General features: G+C 40.9%; 1 protein-coding gene across 3 annotated transcripts in view; it reads right to left on the bottom strand.

Moving 5' to 3' along the window:
* dnmt3bb.1 (DNA (cytosine-5-)-methyltransferase 3 beta, duplicate b.1) overlaps positions 1 to 23,209 on the bottom strand; it is a 76,104-nt gene that overhangs the window by 29,692 nt on the left and 23,203 nt on the right. For 2 of the 3 annotated variants that reach the window (XM_036590729.1, XM_036590730.1), the window contains exons 3-8: positions 13,878 to 14,028; positions 12,837 to 12,922; positions 9,457 to 9,600; positions 1,399 to 1,518; positions 323 to 481; positions 112 to 219 (exon numbers count right to left, since the gene is read on the bottom strand). In XM_036590729.1, coding sequence (XP_036446622.1) covers positions 112 to 219; positions 323 to 481; positions 1,399 to 1,518; positions 9,457 to 9,600; positions 12,837 to 12,922; positions 13,878 to 14,028 — 768 coding nt within the window. The remainder of the gene's footprint in view (positions 1 to 111; positions 220 to 322; positions 482 to 1,398; positions 1,519 to 9,456; positions 9,601 to 12,836; positions 12,923 to 13,877; positions 14,029 to 23,209) is intronic. The other variant, XM_036590731.1, reaches the window with a different exon arrangement.

Below are 23,209 nucleotides of genomic sequence, written 5' to 3'. Positions count from 1 at the left end.
GAGTCTTCCATTAAGGTTACGTTACAGACATTTGAACTCACTGAATTCGCTGTCAATCTCAAGTGCAACAGTTCTCTGTTCACTCTCTCCAAACAATAAAGCCAATCTCACCTCCAGGGCCTGGAATATGGCTCTTCGGTACGATGCCAGCTTGGTGTAGGAGGACTGGTTAAAGAACTTGGAGAACGCAGTGATGGAATCCAGCTTGTCCGCAGAAACCTACCAGAGACGCACATCCCGTAGATTATTCACCACAAAAAAAGCTCTTCAACAATAATTTAAATATTAAGTCCTCATAATATTATCCCAAAATCCGACTCACCTCTGAGAACTTGCCATCCCCGAACCACTGAAGCCAGCGCATGCCGTGGGACGCCTGCCTCTTCCCCGTGGCTCTCCAGGTCACCACCATCCCGGGCCACCAGGAGAAGCCTTTAATTTTACCCCACACCAGCTCCCCTATTCCAAATCCCTTATTGTCCTACAAAAGAGACAGAAATCAGGGCCAAATAAATTTACCATATGCTCACCTTACATGGGCCATGTCTGGGTCAAATCAGGGCCAAATAAATTTAGCATATGCTCACCTTATATGGGCCAAATCAGGGCCAAAAGATTTAACCTCAGCTTCACCTTATATGGGCCAGATGTCACATGTGTTGTGTACGAAATCTGGGCCAAATTAAATGTATCATATGCTCACCTTACATGGGCCAGGTCTGGGCTAAATCATAGGCAACAAACTTAACCTCAGCTTCACCTAAAATGGGCCAGATGTGTGCCAGATGAGGGCCATTTCATACTCCTATAGATCTACACTACACCTAGTAGTACTGTATACAGTGCACTAATCCTGAGAGGGCATCTCTACAATGTAAAAGCTTTTCTTTCAAGATGTGCATTAAGAACGGTCAGCCTGGTTAGCAGAGATCATGAGATGAAAGATCTTCTACAGCACTTGTCTGAGCATGACTTTCATGATCAATTGGTTACTATGTCGACAGCGTTCCTGTTTCTGCACTCGCGTGCGGGTGGTTGTGCCTGTGTGTACACATATCTACGGTCAATAGAGACTCTGTTAAACACTCCAGCTCACAATAGCATCATTCAATACCTAACGGTCTCTTTGTGCAAGTCGTCAATGCTCTCTGCAAACATATAGCTGACAGGCTTTGTAACATTTAGCCCTGAAGACAGACCGTTGGGCACAAAGCTGGATGTCTGCACATTAAAAAGAGAGCTGAAGTGGAATAGAGTCTCTTGTTACTTTTTAAGGGCAGGTGGACAAACATGGGTTATGTTGATTGTATACAAGAAGAAAGACGGACAAGATCAGACAAGACAAGTGGGGAAGCAGACGGACACGCAGTGCTCATGAATGTGTGCGGGAGCGTGTACATTGTACTCAGGCTGGCTGGCCGTGTCAGTAGTGGAGGTGGATGTGGCGCTGCTTTGAGCTGAGTCTTTAGAGTCCTGCTCCATCAGCTCCAGCCTGGGACCTTCAGGTAGAGAAGAGACCTACACACACACACACACACACACAAAGGGAGGCATGGTTAGGGGTTTGTATGCTCTTGTATCTCAATTTTTGTCTTTTTTTTGTTGTTGTGGTTTTGTTATTTCAGCAGAAATGATCCAAAATCTTCTTACATTAACTAAAATTGAAATGTATGCCTGAATGCATACAAAAGGCCTGCACAAATGCATGGAGATGAAAGCGACTCACGTTAGAATCAGTACTTTTCTTCCTGTTTTTATCTTTATCTTCAACTTTATTCAACGATTTAAGAGTTTGATGAAACACAAATCGTTGCTGTCCAAAAAAAAAGGTATCTACATTTTTTAATCATTACATCATTCAAAAAGGACGGCTGTCTTTCAAATTGTGTAAAAATTTCATGATGAATGGACCAACAGAAATGCCCCAAGATGACTTGGAATAAAACCTCTTTTCATTAACTTGCATTAAAACTTAAGAACGTTTTTGCCTTCTCCTGTAAAGTTACTGTTAAGGTTTTGGAGACTATTTAAATGCATTAGAACTATTTCTTAATTGACTTGGCATAGAGGCACCAGAATGAATGACTGATAAATAATCAATATTGATCGATTTATTTATTTAGTGTCTCAATCTACTACTAGCCACTCAGTAACATGTCTAAAATTTGCTAGTTTGCTTGCTTGCTGATTTAGAATTTCTGAATGTCTCTGTTTCAAAATCTCATATATTTTCATATATTATTGGTGGACAAAACTTGCACTATCACATGGACCACATTGCTATGACAGTTGATGCCTGAAGCAAATTCTGAACAGCAATTGATACAGAACAAAATAGCCACGTTTACATGCAGCCTGATAACCCATTAATAATCCGACTAATAGTTCAATCGGAATAGAATACGTCCATGTATACACCTCAGTCGGAGTAGACTAGTCCGATAGAGGCCAATCGGAATACAGTTTATATCCAGTTGAACGAGGTGGGTAATCCTGTAAATAATCCATTAAATAGAAGAATAATATCCGTGTAAATGCCTGTATCTGATTACATTCCCTATCGGAAAGTTTAAGTCCGTTCTGATCATGTGTGTCACGTCATAGTGAAAGTTTATAACGTTCAACATGGCGGAGCAGAAACTGGTCTGCAGAGGAGACGAAGTTTATGCTCTGATCTTTAAAAGACGGCGGTGGGACGGACGTCCAGCTTATGTGTCTCAGAACACGACGTCTTCCTCTCTCCCTTCTTTAATAAGGACATGTGGAGGACGTTTTCCTGAGTCTGACATCATTTTAAAGGAATTAAAAACACAAGCACTGCTCACTGCTGCTCATCTCACTCTGACTGGACTCAGGTGATGCTGGTTGTCAGGGTAACGTCTACACTAAATGGTTCTCTGCGCATGCATGTCATTTTGGATCAGGTTACTTGTAGAGAGCATGTAAACGGAGATTTCCATCAGATTGTTGAGTAGAGTGAACATAAACACCTCAGTCTTAATCTATAATCGGAATATATTCAGTCGGATTGGCAAAAATCTTTGCATGTAAACACAGCCAGTGAGATATGTATGAAAGAGGACATGTTCTTAGAAATGAAATACTTAATAATCATAGAAAATGATTTAAAAACTTGACGAAACAAAATGCTATAATTATTAAAAAACATCAGTTCAGGACAAAATCCTATAGTCAGTGAACTGACACTTTCAGAAAGACAATACAGTCATATTTAAAATGTCTTTTTTTTTCAACACAAGAAACATGAAGTTGACACAGTCACGGTCACTTTTGAATCCATTTAATCCAAGGACTGCCAAGGAATTAAATATTCTTATTGACAAAATGCATAATTTATTTTGACCCCCTTTATGAAGACTTTGGGTAGTGACACAAAAACATTTTTTTCTGACCCTGTGACCAATAAATATAGAAAATGCATTCAGATTTTTGAGGGATACATTGAATGTCAGGGAATTATATGCTTTTGTGATAAAATATTCCAAAAATCACACCATATTTGGGTCGATTTGAGCCCCTTAATGCATCCTAGGATTAAGAAAGTTTCTTCCTTCTCCTGTAAAGTTACTTTTTGGAGAGAGTTTTGTTCTGACAGAGACTAAATGAACTCTACCAACTAACAGTTAAAGTGGAATATGCAGAGAATGACACAATTTTCCAGTAAATCCAGATTTAGTCAGTCACTCTAACTCTTGGCTAAAGGTATCCGTCATCCTCCTCGAGCATAGGGGCCAATACTGACATATCTGCTCCGGAGACAAAAGAGCCCTGAGAGCCCCTATGCAAACTGAGAAGAGGAATCCAATATAACTGCAGGGAGCCATACACAAAAAATAAACACAAAAATGCACAGACCACATATGAGAATCAACAAGTGGGAAAGTGAAGGGAGGCTGCGTGGGTGAGAAAGTAATACGCGCATTCTAAGAAACGTGAGAGTCATGTTGGAGGAAACCAGTTTTGCTGCGAGGCAACACCTTTTCTCATAATCGTGTTCGGACACAATCAGGACAAAACCGAGAGTGAGTGAGTGAATTATTCAGCCGTTTTGACCACAAGACACACAGACAGCTTCAGGTGACAGCAGACAGAAAGCTCAGCAGCCTGCAATAACACTTCCTTTCCACATAGAAGTGTTTCAGAAGCAGCTTTGTGATCTATAGAATAACAGAGCAGCGACCCTGAAAGGAGAATTTCTGTAGAGCTGTAGGTTCTGGAATAAAGAACCAGCATTTTCTCTGCAGTATCTCAGCATGCAGTAACCACTGCCTAGCTCAACCTTCCAATGTCTGTACAAAAATGTGGCTTCTTCTGATAAACTATTTTCCCTTAATAACATGATTTCCCAAACCTGAATTTGATCAAATAAATCAGAAATCCTTAATGCAAAAAGAGGGGAAATACTATTTTTTTAGTTTTTGCAGCAAAGTATTAGATGCCTTTCATTGTTATGTCATCTCCTGGGGCCAGATGTGATCATGTAAAGACAGTGTCTGGGGACAACCGTGAGATATTTTTGGGCTAAATGTAGGCAGACTTATTACGTTGGGAATTAATTGAGTTTGAAATTTTTAAACCAATTCAACAGCTTATCAAGGTGGAGCTTAAAGGCCCCATGCCAACTGGCATTAACAAGCATCCTGGGTGACCTGATCATAAGCGGACAACACAAAGTACAAGTATGAATGGAGCACAATGCGTCAATGCTGTGGCACACACTGACTGGGAAACCTTGAGCTGAGGGCTCAGAGACACACACAAACACCAGCGTGAGTTAACCAACATGCTTTACCTCACATTAAAAGGTGAAATACCAGCACAATCTGACACCTTATTTCAGTCTTTTTTAAAGTCTTTCATGCTGTCTAGTTCCCTGCAAGTGGCTGGGAGGCCAGCATCCTTCTTTCTCCCTCACGCCAGGGAGAGAGCCAGTCAACATGCTACTGGTGCTGTCTATATGCTGCTGGAAGAGCACCCACCACGTACTGGCAGGTACTCTCCTCCTCCACAGCCCCCTCCACCCCGTAGGCATGAGGCGTGATCCAATGACTGGGCTGACACCAAGGAAGGTAAGAGAGGTGGGACTGTTACCAATAGCGCTTTAAGGCCCTGGGCTGGCATCATTCATTTCTACAAAGCCCCAGGTGGCAGCATAGGGCCCAGTTTGCAGTTCACTGGCATCCTCCAGAGCACCAGACAGCACAGTTGACATGGGCAGCTCTGGGATGCTCTCCGGAGCACCAGGCAGCGCCCAGGCATCAGCTGTTTCAGCCAAGAGGACCACAGAACCTTACCAACCCTGCAAACCTGGCCCACCTCCCCAACCCTGCAATCCTGGCCCATAGCCAGGAGAGCAAAGACCAGCTCCAGGGACAAGTGCGGGCAACGGATAAGGCACGAGGGGGTGGGGTTCCTTTGGCTGGAGCTCATCCGACAGAGCGCAAAGAGAGGGAGAGAGAGACCTCATGTCTGGTGGGAGAGGAAAAATACTGAGTCCATGTGGCCGGGGAGGGGAACCCTGCCATATTAGAGTCCTGTTCCACCACTGAGAGTGATGCGGCAGCCAGGGCTCTGGAGCAAACGGGTGGACTGGGGCTCTGGGAAGCTGGACTCTTGGATTTTAGTTGTCGCTATGCGTGGGCGGGCATCCCTAGCTAGAGGAGCGTGCACGTTTTTCGTATTGTGAGTCACAGGGGCAGCAAAAGTCTGGGCCCTTGCTGTAGTGCCTCACATTTAGGCACCACTCACCAACTCAGTTCTAGAACTGGCAGCTATGACCTCTCCTCCCAGGCTGGATTGATTGGCCTGTCGAGGCACTCCTACAGGTGCTTGGCTCCGCTGGGCACTAGCGGCATGCACAGCCCAATGCGGGTTCAGTAGGTCCAGGGCAGGGAACCAGCACAGTGGCTGCTGCAGGTCACTCTGCCTCTTTGTCATTCTTTTTATTGGCATTGTCTTAGTTTAACTTCATCAGACTTAAAGCAAAAACTGCACTTAATTTTAAGTCTGCTAGTGCCAGAACTGCAGTGTGATTCAGAACCTTGCTCTGCTCCCAGTTAGAGAACCCACCAGTAAAGGGGCGTTACGTGCATTCTCCACGGCAGCTTGGGACAGGGCCAATGCACACTGAGTGGGAATCCTGACTAAGGAGGCCTCAGAAACACACAAACCCCTGCGCGAGTTAACCAATGTGCATTATGTACACATTAAAAGTGAAATAAACCAGTTTAATCCAATACCTATCACTGATCTTACCTATTCCAGTCCTTTTTAAAGTCTTTCGTGCTCTCTAGTGCGCTGCGTGTGGCCGGGAGACCATTGTCCTTTCCTCTCCCTCACACCAGGTAGAGAGCCAGACTATATGATGCCGGTGCACCCAACACGTACTAGCATACAAACTGGCTCTCCTCTCAGCCGCAACATGTTGTGATCCGATCACTCAAACCACATTTGGAGTTGGTCAGGGACGCATATGACCACATAACCTTTGTACCATAACACCATAACATAATTCTAAACTGTCCCAGGGCATGTTTGACAGCCTTAAGTTAAGTATTTATTGTAATGTATTGCACTGCGCTGTGTTTTGTTTCTTTTCTCTGGGTATCAACATGGGCTTTTGTTTCCATCAGTCTCTGAGCTCAGGACCAGCTTTCTCTCTGACCTGTTGGTAACTAGCAAAGATACTTTCTCTAGATAGACAAAGCACTTTTTGTAAGTCGCTCTGGATAAGAGCGTCTGCTACATGCTGTAAATGTAAATGTAAATGTTAATCAGCATCACAGCAGAGAGGAAAACAGCAGCGTAGTTTATTTTTCGTCTCCTCTCTGGTTTGTTTATAAGTTGCGTTAGCAATCCATGCAATCTAAACTGTAGCAACAGCCCTGACATGTCTATGAACAAGGACTTGGGAACTTCTGTCTCACAACAAAGTGAGAGACATGCGTCTTAAATGTGGGTGGTCCCCTTTCTCCAGCCACATGTGGTCACAGGAGACACAGAGAAATGACAGGTGTAAATGGTTTCACATCTCGCGGTCCACTTAGGACCAGATCACTCGAGATGGATGTTAATGCCAAATGTGAACAGGACCAATGTTGGCGCATTTTCCAACAGACAACAAGCCTATTGCTAACCCATTGGTGTACTGTAAAAAAACTCCTAGATGTTTGTTGCATGTGCGGCGAACATTGTGCAGATGTGCGGATTGCTGTATATAATAATAATAAACATAACTCATGTTGCAAAGGAAAAAGTGAAAAAAAAAAAACTGCTCTATTTGCTAGCAGTAGTTAAACAACTGCAGTAGTCTAGTCTTATACTGAGGATGCTTCTGTAAACATCCGAGTCAAGTTCTCAAGACTGATGTGCACGTAGGCTGCACACTGCCAGTGGTGACCTTCAGACATGCCTTAATGACACTAGAAGCTGATGAATCAGAGGAAGAAGACAAAGGAGTCCGATTTTGAGTAGGTAATGCTCCACTGAGTGTGGCTGGTGATGATTCTGACTCCAGCTTTCACTGCTTTAATGAATTTTTGAAGAATTCTCAAAGCATAACTGTAAGAATCTAGAAATAAATCAACCATTTTGTTTACTAATGTTACTGATGGTGAAATAGTGGTAAATCTGAATGCATTTTTCTTTGGGTATTACTTTGCATTACAACATCCTACACATATCTCTCCATCCTAAATATGTTTAAATATGTTTTTGGCTATATCTTCATAAAACTGTCATAAAACAATGTCTCCCAACACCAGCCAATGTCTTTTTCATGTAATAACATTCTGTGAGGTAGCTAAAGACATTGAACACTTAAGACGTCTGGTTCCTATCACCACCACTGTGAACAATTCTGACTCGCTAAGTTTCTCTAGAATGGCGCATGCCTTATGAAACCACTCTGAATCACTTTGTTTACATCTTAACAATTTAATTATGCAGATTTTGATGGAATTACCCTTCAAATAATCAAACCAAGTCACAATCTACTTCTTTTATCTGCTGCACTATACCTACTGCACCCACTTTACATGTGAAACATTATACTTCACTCACTTAATATGCACATACACTTTTATCTGCACTTCTGTCTGCAATTTTGACAATGCTCATGGTCATCCTGCTAAGGAGTGTTCTATCACACACTTAAACTTATATACAGTGGTATGCAAAAGTTTGGGTGCCCTTGGCCAAATATCATGTATTGTTGATTGTCTAAGTGAAAGTAAGTTACTATCCTCTCTACAGAGAACACATTTCTGCATATTATAATGCACAATACCTATTTACTTGCTGTAATCTAACATAACTGGGAAAAATATAAACAAAAATGTTGCATCAAAAAACGTGTAATTTCACCAGTGGTGTTCAAAATTTTGCATATGACTGCATTTCATCTAAATAAGCAAAGTATTTATTGACTATGTTGTATGCCGTATATGTTTATTGTGGGTGCTATGTGTGCTGGTATGTAATTCTGTCCTGTCTTATGTTTAATCCTGTGTAGTAGTAGTCATTACTTACTGTAGTGTACTGTGATATTATTGAAGATTGTAGGAAACAACACGCAAGTAAGAATGTGCACATAGCCACAAAGAGCTTTGAGCTTCCATTCTGACTATTACTAACTATCAGTGGGCTACTGCTGTGGATGGACAGCTGCTCTATTTCTTTCCCCAACCCTACTGTACACTGTCTATTCTCTGCTTTCCTTTGTATGTCCTTTTTATATCGTATAGTGTCTGTATAGTATGTTATCTGTCTTTACTGTGTCTATTGTATTTGCACTGTTATCTGCTATCGTTTTTGTGATGCTCAACTTATTTGTATGTTACATGTGAAGTGCACCACAATGGAAATGAGCTTTAGGGCATCATTGTGCTTTAATCCTCGATGGTGTAAAGTGTGTGCGATGGCTGCTGTGGCTCATCAAAGTAATTCAATCATTCAATCTGCTGCTCTTCTGCGTAAACTGTAGCAGCGTGTCATGGAAATATATCGGTCCTCACTCAACACATCTGTGGTGTGAAGGAGTGACAATGAAGCTGACACTGACTTGACCTTGACTTTGACTTATCGCAGGTTCTCCCTGTTTTTCTCTGCTTTTCCTGCAAAGGCGGGACATTTTTGTGTGAAATGTGTGAAAGCAAACACACTGTGTCGGAGCTGACACACACACAGCTGACACGAGCGCTTTGCAGTGTTTAGATAGATGGCTTGTGGTGAGCTGTGATGAGTTTAGTCTCGTTTGATTTTGTTTTCATTTCGGAGTGTGTATACCTTCTGCACGTCATCCTTGATTTCTCTCTTATTCACAGACATGGCTCCACACCAGCTGAGTGCACTGAAGTGAAATTTGATGCGTCGGGAAACGTCCCTGTGTCTGAGTTGGGGCGAGTGTGTACAGGTCTGTGTGAGTGTGTGGATTACCAAGCTGGTGGGCTCCTGCTTGCCGCGGCCCCTCTCTCTGTTACGCGGTTTAGCGCGAGCTGTTAGTCCTGCCTGGAAGATGGTCCTGGGACGGGGTGTCTGTCTGAGGCCTGAGCCGCAATCTGAGCCCAGATCAGCCTTTTCCTGCAATGCAACACAATTACCGCTACACGCCTGCTCCATTCTAGAAACGCACACGTGCACACACACGTAATTTAATTTCTCATTGCTGACTTATCTGATGAAAGGATTCTATACCCATGACTGTGCTGTCAGGGGAACCTGTTCAGCCAGTCCAGCTGTCTCTTACTCTCTCTCTCCACCTCTCTCTCTCTCTCTCTCTCTCTCACACACACACACACACACGCACAGAGAAGTAACCTCTATCAAGTTTTTAATACACATACACTTTTGGGGAACAAAAGGAAATCAACTATATGGGCCACTGCAACAGAGATAACATTCCCATGGTGGACTTTCATAATCCTTTCTGCTTATCAGGCTTCTGAACGATCTCTGATCCGGCAGATAGGATGTTATTGTAACATGTCAGGGGTTCATGAGGGCAAAATGAATTTCCCATTACACATATAAATCCACACACACACACACACACACACACACACACACACGAACATCATCGCCGAAACAGTAGCCTTTCTACTGACCTTTGTTCAAATGTTTGCACAGTGTAAAGGGCAGCTATCTAAATATATAACTCACTAAGCGCTTTATTAGGAACACTTCCGTGTTTCTATACTCATTTTCCTCATTACAGACTATATATATATATATATATATATATATATATATATATATATATATATATATATATATATATCGCTGTTGTCGGAAGAAAACCTCGTATCTCCAAAATGGTAACTTTACAGGAGAAGGAAAAAACCTAGTTTACTTCTAATGTAAGTCAATGGAACCAGACTTCCAAGTCATTTTGGGCCGTTTCTATTGGTCCATTCTTTATGAAGTTGACACTACATATAAAGGACAACAGGTATTTTGAAATTATGTCAAAAACAGAAAAATGACAAAAAGTGAGATACAAGGTTTTCTTATGACAGCAGCAAGATAGATAGATAGATAGATAGATAGACAGATAGATCTAGGGCTATATTAGAGAAACGTCTTAAGTCTGAAATCTTATCTTCTTAGTCACCATGACAACTTTGATGTGACTGAATTTAGGACAGAAGCTATTACAAAATAACAGTTCTTAAATTCATTATCTTATCCTAAATCCAGATAAGAAAACAGATTTACAGAAGCATCCTAACTAGACTACATCTCCTAAATTCTGTCCTAACTTTAAGATAAACAGAGGTGTCTTAACTTCTGTTTTAACCGTCTGTTTCTATTGTTTTGTGCAGTGACCGGCAGCGTAGTTCACTATTACTAGCACAATGATGTTACATTTATCTACATTAAAAACTGTGCTGTGAGATTCTTTTCTAACAGTGTTTTAAAAGCCCAGACGCTGCAGACTCGATCTCCACCGCCTTCTCTTATTACTTTTGGGTGCTAATGTTTGATGAAAACTCCATCCATCATCCATCCATCATCTAAACCGCTTATCCTTCTGGGTCGCGGTGGGGTGCTGGAGCCTATCCCAGCTGTCATTGGGCGGAAGGCAGGATACACCCTGGACAGGTCGCCAGTCCATCACAGGGCAGACAGACAGACATACACATTCACACACACACTCACACCTAAGGGCAATTTAGCATGTCCAATGGGCCTGACTGCATGTTTTTGGACTGTGGGAGGAAACCGGAGTACCCGGAGGAAACCCACGCAGACACGGGGAGAACAGGCAAACTCCACACAGAAACGACCCTGGTCACCCGGCCGGGAATTGAACCCAGGCCATTCTTGCTGTGAGGCGACAGTGCTACCCACTGCGCCACCGTGCCGCCCTGATGAAAACTCATCAGATAAAATATTACAGTGATGGTGGTGAAAAATGAGGAGACAGAGCTGATCATGTGTCTGGGTCACGCATCCTCTGAGTACCTCGTTAGATTCGGACTCGATCTCCCAGAATCCTCTGGGAGATCACATGACCTCCACACAGTCAACCAATAACGACACTAACCTGGACGCAACCTCCCAGAATCCTCCGGGAGATCACCTGACTCCTCACGTGACTTAGTGCTCCCATCGGTGCTCTCGTTAACCTGAATTCTAATGTGTGTCACCTGTGTTCTTGATCATATCACAACTCTAGTTTAGTTTATAGCCCAGGCTTTAGCATGGGGACTTTGCGAGGTGTTGTATCCACTGCGTGATCTACTGAGCGTTCATTCCGTTGTATGTTTTTTTGTGTATGACCTTTGCCTTTAGTTTCTCGACTTTGCCCTTCGGATTATTTGCCTTTGTGTACGATTTCTGATTTTTGACCTTTTTGCCTGTATTCCCGACTACATTTTTGCCTCTCCCTTTTTGGACATTCCGCCTGGTGTTATGTTTGTGTGTTTGTTTCTTTTGTGCTTTCTGGAATTGACCCATGCTTGTTTTGTGATGACGACTTTGGATTGTGATGCTATCAGTAAAGCCTCCTTTGTGTTTTACGTCTGCGAGCATCTGAATCTGCTTGGTGCGTTACAGTCTGTTTATTAAGTGGAATGATGATAGCAAGGGAAACTGAAACTGTGAAGCAGCATCGCTCTGAAAAAACACACAATATTGTTAACTTTAAGTTTTTGGCGCTTTAGTTTTGACCTTTTTTGTACGTCAGTAATGGTAGCTAACTTCAGCTGTCTGGCTTACTAACTTAATTACTCTGATTACGTGTTTACGTTTCAGCTGTGCGTGTATGGTCGGTTGCTAGGTAACAGACAAGACAGTTTTTTGTTGACTTCTATTGAGCAAGTTAAGATTTCCTAACTTGAAATAAGATGATTACTAAATCAAGATAAGATTTACTTCTGTAATATGAATTTGTGAAAAATCTTATTTTGACCTGTCGGAATTTAGGACAAAAATGATAGGAAGTTTCTGTAATACAGCCTCTGATCCTGAGAGCTGAAATAATGTTATTCTGTTGCTAAATATTCTTTCAGCACATGTTTGGGGCTTAAGCCTCCATTTAGCTACTATATCTGTTGCCAATGTAAAGTCTCCCAACACGTCTTTGAGGCATTACCGCAAATATGTGAAGAACCCACAATCCAAACCAGGCCGCTGCTACTTGCCTGTTTAAAATCTCCACATATATTTTGCATGATCCTCCCTCGAATGCATATGCATAAGAGAGAGAAACACATTTTATGGTTTTGGATGTACAGAATGTGTCTGAAACAGGCGCAAAAATTACATCAGGCCCAGTGTGTGTGAGATTTCAGTGTGGTGGTGTAAATTCCTACCTCGCTGCAGGAGTCCCACACGCTGTCATACTCTGATTCAGAACGCTTCCGAGACCTCTTCCTCCTCAGACTGTTCACACTCTCATCTGAGAGGGAGAGAAAGAGAGACAAAGAGAAAATGTTAGCAAATAATAATTTAATTAAAATCCCCTTATTCTGCAGGGTATATTGTAGTTTTTCCATCTTAACCTACATGCCCAAATCTTAAGGCAAATTATTCAGTAACTGCATGAAATAGATTTAAAGTGTTGTTGTTTTTTTGTATAAACATAATGTCATATGCTTACAATTTACTGCTAAAAGCCAAAAATCTTTTTTTTTTATAAAAATAAGTTTTTACAGTGCACATCACTGAAGAGACGCCATCTGAGATCCAGTTTATAGCTCAGATTTGTGGAAAAATGGGTCAACTTTCAGTAGAAAAAAAATTCAGGGTTCAGCTTCTTTTATTATAAAGTTTTAGTAAAATACATGACCAATCTATCTGATTGGAAAGAGGCCAGTTTCAGCTCTCATATGACTCCCACCTTTTGAATGTAGCTTATGAAATATGAAAGTTATAAAGTAAAGAACATGATGACGTGGTGGTTCCATGGAGTTAAAGAGGTTAATAATCCAGTATGAATCTGCAATGTCCATAGTTTTTACAAGTTGGAGTAATAATTCAGATTTAAATGCTCCATGACTTCAAGGAACCCAGAGCTTCCTCAGTAATAGCAGTGCTGTTCAATATGACCTAATGGTAATGTAACAACAACATAGACAATAACATGCACCGTGTTGTTATTGTTATTGAGCATTGCGCCTTCTAAGATGGCTTGAACGTTGGTCTTTGTTTTAAATGGAAGAAGCTACAGACACTTATTCTGTACAAATTCCTTTCAATTTACATTACAGCACCTCCTCTGGTCAAACTAACCCAGCGTGAATAGTACTTATATGTTCGGTATGTATGTCTGTGTTTGTACATGCATTGATTTAGTATTATATCAATGTGTGTATGCCTGCTTGTGTGAGTACGGAGAGTGTGAATGTATTCACCTGCAGGTGATGCTGCACCCCCGTTCTGTTTGGGGCTGAAAGGTGAGGGTGGCTCCGCCCCAGTCAGAGGGCTATTCTCATTGGTCATTTCCAAGCCACTGTTATTCTCTGACAAACCCTCTACTGCAGACATGTCACCATTCACAGCAGCCTGAGAAAGAAATAACACCACATGTTCACACAGGCCCCCTAGTGGTTGAAGAGGCCAGTGTTGACACTTTTAGAGAAAGTCTTTAACTCATTAAATACCCGCAGCGGCGGTGACTCGTTGATTAAAGCATCGCACCAAATGTGTCAAAAGGAAGTAGCGATAATAGTGATACTGATTGTGATACTGTCAGAGCTGCAATGTGGGAGCTTCGAAAACATTCAAACCAGAATTCAAATCATTAACAGCTTATTTTACGTGCCAGAAACACTCAATTGGACAAATAATAAGCGGTGACTGAAATACTGAGGTGGAAAGTAACGAATTACATCTACCCTCGTTACAGTACTTCAGTACATTTTTTCAAAGTAACAATATTTTTCGCGTTGAATTTAATCATGGTACTTTTACTTGAGTTAATTTTTAATAAAACACTTGTAATTTGCTACTTTGATTTTAAAGTTACAGAGTAAAAACAAATGTGTGTTTAGGCTCATAAACCAATTAAAAGAAAGCCTGTTCAAATTTGAAAACCAATCAAATCGAAGCAGTGCAGCTCCAAAAAAACGCTACACTTCAGCCTAAGAGCATTATTATCAGCTGCCAAATGTCTTCCGAAATCACTCTTCACAGTTAGCTTACCGGCTAACTAATTCTGCTTGTTAATTCATGGAATTAATGGGCAGCAGGGCTGTCACTAAAACTTACACTATTAATTGAATAATCAACCTTATTTTAAATTATTATCAAGTAATCAGATTTTTTAAAGGTCAAACAAAAAATAGACTTAATTAAACAGTAATAAACTATGCATCTTGAAGTGATTACTCAAGTACTTTTTAAAACATAAACAATGTATTTACTCTTACTTGAGTAATTTCCTTTATGAATTATTTTACATGTACTTAAGTACATTATCACTATAGTAATAGTACTTTTACTTAAGCAGGAATCTTCAGTACTCTTTCCATCCCCGCCGAAGTCTAAAGTACATTTGTATGCATTTGTTTGCTTGCTCAAAAAGGTAGTTCATGAAAAAAATCTAGGAATGTTCATTTTCGTCTTTTATTTTTTAATTCGTTGTAGAAACTTGTGTGATATACACTGAGAAATATTGTATGCACAACTGTGTGTCATGAGCTTAGCCATTAAAATTGATATCATGATTTCTGATGATATCATCTATAGATAACATGTACAAAGAGAAAAGCAAAGGCCCTAAAATTGAACCTTGGGGGACTCCACAAGAAAGTGATTTCCATTATTAATTCTTTTAAATTATCACTACAGCAACAGTACACCTAAGTAAGGGTACTCTTTCCACCCTTGCTGAAGTCTGAAGTACATTTCTATGCATTTGTTTTGTTGCTGAAAATTCTTCTCTGCCATAAAAGGTTAAAACTCCTATATACCCTGAGCAGATACCAGGCACCAATCAGTAATCGGCTGGGCCATATTTGTACTGAAATATTACAATTAACAGATCATTAAGTTAGCCATAGCTCCGTCCTCTCAGATTCTAGGTTCATTCACCTTCCAGATTGAGTATATAAGTACAACTGATGACATATTAATTGAATGTTGTGATTTTGGCATTATTGCTTAAAGCTATTCTTGCTAAATTCCACATAAAAGCATGGCAGCTCCATCAAACCAAACCCTCAGCACAGTGAATAAATCAGAGAGTACTGTTGGCAGGCTGCTAATCTAACATGCTGACTAATGAATGATAATAGTCACACAAAACCGTGTTACAAAGTCCAGGCATCCCTTTGGAGTGCCCTGAAAAATACACACATAACACTCAGGTTTAATTTCTGTAATTTCAGAGTTCATTTCTGTACTTCACAGGAGTTATTAAAACTGAAACAATCAATACCACATTTGTGCTTATTAGTAGAAACGGAGATTTTGTATTGATTTGAATTCGATTAAAGTTACAGGTGTGCACAGTCCTGTTCTGCAGAAAGAAAAAACAATCTTCATTGTTTTACCACATTTCATGTTTTTGAAATCGAAACAAACAGAAAACAAAACGAAAACAAAGTGTAGAATGCAAACTGAAGGTAAACATAATTAATTTTAATGACCTTAAAGTAGTAGTTAACAGCAGCAGGAGCAGTTATTTAATAGTATCCATCGATTCTTAGCAGTTCGTTTTTTACGTATTTCAGTCAAAGATTGTTCATGATGTCTTGATCATGGAAAGCAATGTATTTGTATATGTAATATGTTTTTCCAGCTGCCGTCCGATGGGTGTGCAACATTGCAACAGCGAATCTCTCATTCTTGTTCATAAATGACACAAAAGACAGGGCAGGCCTGAACATCTTCAACATCTGCTCCTCTTCAGGCTTCCATCTCATTAAAGCCCAAAACCATTTATCCAGTGATAAATCACCCCTGTGGCCAAACCCTCCCCAAGAACTGACTTCACCACACACTTCTCACAGAGCAGCAGCTTCCAGAACAAGATACGAAACACCCCGGCCGGTTTTGTGGGTCTGGGAAAAAGCCAGGAAACCTGACTAACGTGTTTTTAACACGAGGATCTGTGTCGGCAGAGTGGGATAGAGAAATGCAGGCTTAGAAACAGCCGTTAGACTGCAGGCTTAACAGTGGCCTCTTAAAAACAACGGTTCCAAAAAAAGAAGAACCACATTTGGTTCCCTAAAGAACCTCTCAGTGGACGGTCCTTCAAAGAACTGTTTTGGTAAATGAGATTTGCAGATGTGCAGACTCTTTTAACCTTTTTCTGGATCACTACACCGGTACCAGCACACCGTTCACTTCCATTTTTTTTCCATCATTTTTTAGCATTGAATCATCCAGCAATACAGTGACGCAATATACCGTTAGAAAGCTTCCCGCAAACCAATTTACAATCTGTCATTCACAGCAGTAATGATCGTCTCATTTGCAACATAAGCAGCGAAAAAGCAAACACTAGTAAATCTGTGGGTCTTTACCTTCAAAGCCTTGCGGCTACCCACAGAGACTTCATAATCCAAAACATGTGGTCTTGACAACACATCAAGAGTCAGTTTAGAGATCTACGAGACAGGCAGAAATAAACTCCTCCATTCTTGCCTCTGTCAGTAATTCACACAAACCTAAAGGTGTTACCTTTCGTATTCGACCAAGGTCATAACTATAGCTGAAACTATGTGGGAGCATTGCTCCTTTTACTTTAGGCAGCCGTTTCAGGCAAAAATGGGGCGACAGTTAAAAGGTTTAAGTCTGAAGAATTTCCACATCTTGTAAAGGTTCTTTACAAATGAAAGGTTTTCAATGAACTGCACACTGTGAAAAATGAGAGACCTGCTTAACTCAAAATGATAGAGTAACTGATTTCATGGCTTTTCTTGAGTCGACACAACTTGAGGACACCAGAGTTCACACAACTCAAACTTCTTAGTTGAGCAAAAGTTCTCTCAATTTTCCAGTTTTGCATCTCAGTGAGGTCAATAAAATGAACTTGTTTTTATCTTCGACTTCCCTACCAGCCAGGACTCTCTCCATCACACAATCCTGCTAGACATTTTTCCTCTTGGGTACACACTTATGGACGGCTATGGAATCACTGGGGCTTAAACTCACAACCTTCTGTTGGAGTGACCGTTTAGTCCACCGCACCACTCAAGAACACATGAAGCAACTCAGATTTTCTATCTACAAATGTTTAAAACACTGAAGAAAATATTTGTTGTTCAAACTTAAAAACACGGCATCGTCTCATGTGGTATAACTGTCTAATAATTCATTCCAACATCAGGAGGTTGTGAGTTTCAATCCCAGCAATACCACAGCTGCCCACATCTGGAAGCTCCAAGAGGAAAATATGCCAGATGGGATAGAAGTGTGTGAAGTGTGTGATAGAAGGAGCGCCAGCTAGTGGGGAAACTGAGTAAAAAAACACAAATTCAGTTTTGTTTATCTAACTGAGATGCAGAGCTAGAAACAGTAGCTGGGAGGATTTTTGACTCAACTAAGAAGTTTGAGTTGTGTGAACTCTGGTGTCCTCAAATTGAGTCAACTCAAGAAAAGCCATGTTATCAGTTACTAAATCATTTTAAGTTCAGCAGATCTGTCTCATTTTAACAGTGTACTTCAGAATTTAGAAACCACTTCTTTTAAGAGTGTAACAGGGTGAAATTCATTATGCATGTTAACTACTAGTTGTAGCTGTAGTAGTAGCAGCATTGCAGTACTGTGCAGAGACCACCCTTTATGTATTACATTTCCAGTCAAAATGGCCATTAAGTACAAGATCAGATTTAACATAGTCCATTTGCATTAGGAAGGGGAAAGTCAAAGGAAAACAACTTTTTCTTTTGACTTTCAGGACTCTCAAAAACTAGAGTGCAAGACCTGGTAGACCACCAAGACTGTCACCATCGGACTTTAAGAGAGGTGAAAATCAAGCTCCACTCTTGCTTCAGATCTGAAAACATCGACAGGTGTTTCTGTCCATCCTTCCAGTGTGAGAAGACGACTCAGCACTATGGGTCTGAAAGGATGTGTAGCTGTCAAGAAGAACCTCACTGAGAAAAAGAAATAGACAAAAAAGAACACCTGCAAATCAAACAAAAAAGCTGCATGGTTTTCTCAGAACAATGAACTGACCACACCAGAGTCCAGACCTCAACATCACTGAATGTGTTGTGATTATTTGGATCGTGAGATGCAGAAAATGCAACCAACGTCTAAGACTGAACTTTGGAGGTGTGGAAACTCCGTAGATTTCTTTGAGAAACTGAAAGCGAGTCTCCTGAAAAGAACAGAAGCTGTAAGAAAGTCAAAAAGTGGACTGCTTTGTTTCCTGATGCTGAAAAATTAATAGCGTATTACATTTTCACTGGAGATTAAATTTCCCTTCTCTATTAATTATGTTACAATGTCAGTATTAACATGGACTACTTCCAAGACAAATTCCCTGTAAGTAATATCTTGCTCAGCCAATAAAAACAACCTCTGATTCTGATTCTGTACACTGTTAGAAATAGAGGTTCTGTGCAGGTACATTATTCGTTCATCAAGGTACAAACAATTACGTACCTTAAGTAAGTTTTTCCAGGTTTGTATTTGTACCTTTTCATAACCGAATGATTTAAAACGGAACAATAAAATAAAAGCCTGGAGACGAGACGGGGTGTGTGGAGTCAGTACAACTTAGAAAACATGATTTCAGTGGATTATGGTACAGTTATGTTCCCTGACTAAAGGCACTGAGATGTACCCTTGAGGGTCCCGCCCCAGTGACAAGAGGGAGACTACCCCAGTGACAGTTTACTGCCTTTTTTTATGACAGACAGCATAAAAAAAGATCAACAGATTGACTTGCCGAATAACAGGCCTGAGGGCAGGTAGTATATGTGTATATACAGAAAGGACAGGCATGCATACATGAACCTTCTTATCTGTGTAGAAATCTGTAAAAACAAAAGATAAGTGTTATCTACCCAAACACTGCATCGTGAAACACAATATTGGGCAAAAACATGAAGCCACTGACAGCCATCGCTGTTCGTCTCTCTCTCTCTCTCTCTCCGAAACTATGGCTGCTAAGACCACAAGCTTAATAAAGCTGCCGAAGCCGGCCCTGTTACGACTTGAAGAAGAGGCCGTACAACTTGGGTGTGCGTAGATCAGGTGCTGTTCTGCTTCTTGAGTTGTACACACTGTATCCACACACACACACACACACACACACACACACACACACACACACACACACACACAAACACATGCATAGCTGTAGAGGTGTGAGGGGATTAAAGGTTGTATCCTCTGCGCTTATGGGACATTAGAAGCCTTATGTGCAGGCATGCCTTACACTGCTGTCAGAAGTTTGGGAACATTTCACTTTCAAAGCGCTTTTATCACAAAAGAACAGGTTTTCTGTGTTTTAACAGTGTCTTAGGAATAATGCCATACCGCACATACTTTATCCCTTTGATGCGATGTCAGCACTCATCTGCACGACAAACCTTTCAGCTGTTCAAACCACCTTTGGGCCAAAAGATGTTCAACATGAGCTTTAAACAATAGTTTGGAATAATGCTGTGGCATTATTTGGACAAAACCTGCTCTTCAAGAAAGACACTTTGATGAACATGAAGCCAACGATTCAAAGGATTAGCAAATAGCTATGTTAGCTAACCCTGGGGAGATATTTTACATATTACATAATATATAAATATTACATAAAGATGCTCTACGAGATATATGAAGAGTGTGCGCTGCCGTGAGTCGTCCTGTAAAGCCAAAAATGCTTGAAAAATCAGTGGCGTTGGGTCGGATTTTGCAGGAGTTTCTCACACCGTGTCATATGTTTTTACAGACTGTTGTCACACAAACTCAAAAAGAAAATCTGGCTCAAGGTTTGGGTCTCAAATGCAAAAGCCATATTATACTGATGAAGATATGACGACAGCAGTAGATAATTCACTCACATCCTCGAAAGAACGTTCTTTCAACGTGCTCACAATCATCAGATTCATTCACTAAGGGAAGGGGTCTGAGGCACAACACAGTGTTCTTCCGCACTTTGCAATTACACATTTCCACCAGAGGTCGCCAAATCCCCAAAACTCACATAGTGCAGGTTTAACTGTCAAAAGAACGTTGAAAAACAATAATGAAAAAATAAACTGTAAAACTTAAAAATTTAAACATTTCTTGGAAACCTTTACAGGTGCAGAAACTACCGTGAGGTAAAACATTACATGGATATTTTATTAGTCAAAAGGTTCAAGTACACTGCTCTTTTATAGCAACATCATCTGCAAATTTTGACAGCAATCATACAGATATTTCTTAAGTGTCTTTCAATTTCTCAGTTGTGTGTTTTTAAGTCTCAAAATTCACACGTATATTGTTCTCCTATAAATAAAAATAATATATAAAGATAAATAACTCACAGTAACAGCTAGCCAGGCTAAAGTACAGCCTCTACACATATGACTACCAAAACACAAAAGCTGTGTCTGAAACTGTGCCCTATTCACTATGTAGTGAACTATTTTAGGGTTCCACCATTTTAAAGTGAAGTCCGAAAACACAGTGCAGAAGATCCAGTGCACTTAAACAATCCCACAATGCACCACAATAAGTAGTGTACAACCAATGAAACCTAGCAGATAGGAGATACTCATAATGCACTGGGTTGTTTGGTTTGAAGATTCTTGCTCAACTTCTCTGAGGAGGATTAGCGAGTCCAGCTACAGCGGCAGCGTCTCTACAGAGCTCTTTTCAGACCTGTTACAGATGTTAGTGAGGTCTTCTCATGTGTGCAGTCAAACTCAGGGGTTACACTGGAGGCATGACTTTTACAGTGATTATATGACGGAATCTGCTGTTTGCACAGATATGAGCAAACCTGTATGAAGTAGTGTCCGATATTGTTTACTACCATCACCAGTTTTGTTCAGCAGTGTAGTGATCCAGATTTTCAAATGTAGACTATAGTGGTTAGGGGACCATTTCAGACGCAGCAAAACAGTTTTAGTCCATAGGCGGAGCCTTATTTTAGCCACACCCCTGCATCTTAGAGCAGGAAGTGAGACTGCATCCCTGTCCCTCATGGACACATGGTGAGCAGTTAGACCCCAGTGTTTTAATCTAAATGTGACCCAAAGTCTGAAAATCAGTGAGTAACCTTAAAAACCTCTACCAAAACACATATTTTCTGCAATTAAGTAAATGTTTCTGTATTTTAACAAAAAATATGATGATTTCATGTCTATACAACTGTTCAAAGCTGTGCTTGCCAGTCATGTACTGTCCAGCGCAGGGGTCGGCAACACACATGTGGCTCTTTTACTGCCCTGTTGCGGCTCCACAGGAAAAGTAAAATAAAGCTCTGCTGATCGTTCAACACAGTTTAACAATAAATGGTCTTAAACGCTGGACTTACTGTAGAACTGCTAATTCACCCTTTAACCCTGAAGATCAGCACGCAGACTGCTGGTCACCATAGCAACGCAGACAACAATCTGGCCTAGCTAGTAGCTAACAAAAAAGCATAGAAAAAGATTTAAAACAAAAATTAATATTTTGGAGATGAATGGACTTATTTGCATTTATAATCACTCCAGCTGGTTTCCTGATTTAATCTGCAACGAGAAACTGTCAAACACTAAAATGCAACAAAGCTGTAGTCACTGTATCGTTTGCCAGCTTCTCATTCTAATTTTCCCGTTCCACCTTAAATGGCACAGCAGTTACATTCTGGTGCCTCAGGCACCATTTAAGGTGGAATGGGAAAATTTTATCAAGAAGCTGGTGAATGAGAATATTCAACGTTAAGAGACATTTTACAAGAAACCGTTCCACTTTTGCGGAAAAGTTTCCTGCTGGAGATGTGAGAAAAGCGGCTATAGCTGAGCTGAAGCTTAAAGCAGAGCAAAGTAAGTCTGTGTTTTCATTTATTTTATATTTTTATCCTGTACTAGTACATTAGCACATACTGAGACATATTTACAGCCAACATGGTGAAATGGACTTAAAATTTGTGTTGCCGACCCCTGCACAAGCCCTTTCCTAGAGTTACCCTCAAAATTAGCTAAAACTGTCAGTACTGAAACATTTAGTGAAGTTTCACACACCAAACCAATCAGGTAGAATGATCTGTATGTTGGTAACTGGATGCATGATAACTGAACATATGACCATCTGTACAGGCCTCTTAGGTTAGAATGTTCGTCGGAACAGTTGCTGAGTCAGCGGAAAGTCTTTCACTTGTTTGAACTGATGTCGCACTGCTGGAAACAGACAGAGTGACTAAAGGTTCTATTAGGTTCTATTTTTTGCACAGGGCCATCACATCAGAGGACAGTCATTAGAAGAGGTGGATTTAGTCCAGTCACTGGAGTGTGTGTGTTTGTGGGAACAATGCGGGCCGCTGTTGCATTTCTGGAATCTTTGGCTGGAATGCCAGACATCTTTCACGCCACAGCTGTGCTGCAGAAAACCACAGGACTTGCCAACTCCCGTACACACACACACACACAGACACACACACACAGACACACACACACACACACACACACACACACACACACAGACACACACACACACAAACGCACACAAATATACTCAGAGTATGAGTGTACTAATATTCAACTGTGCCAGGACAGACTGCCAATGTTCATCCAACCCTGACGCTGACACAAAGTTTTCA

This window comes from Colossoma macropomum, unplaced genomic scaffold (genome assembly GCF_904425465.1).
Source record: "Colossoma macropomum unplaced genomic scaffold, Colossoma_macropomum, whole genome shotgun sequence".
NCBI classification, from domain to species: Eukaryota; Metazoa; Chordata; class Actinopteri; order Characiformes; family Serrasalmidae; genus Colossoma; species Colossoma macropomum.
This window is presented reverse-complemented; position numbering and strand designations above follow the sequence as displayed.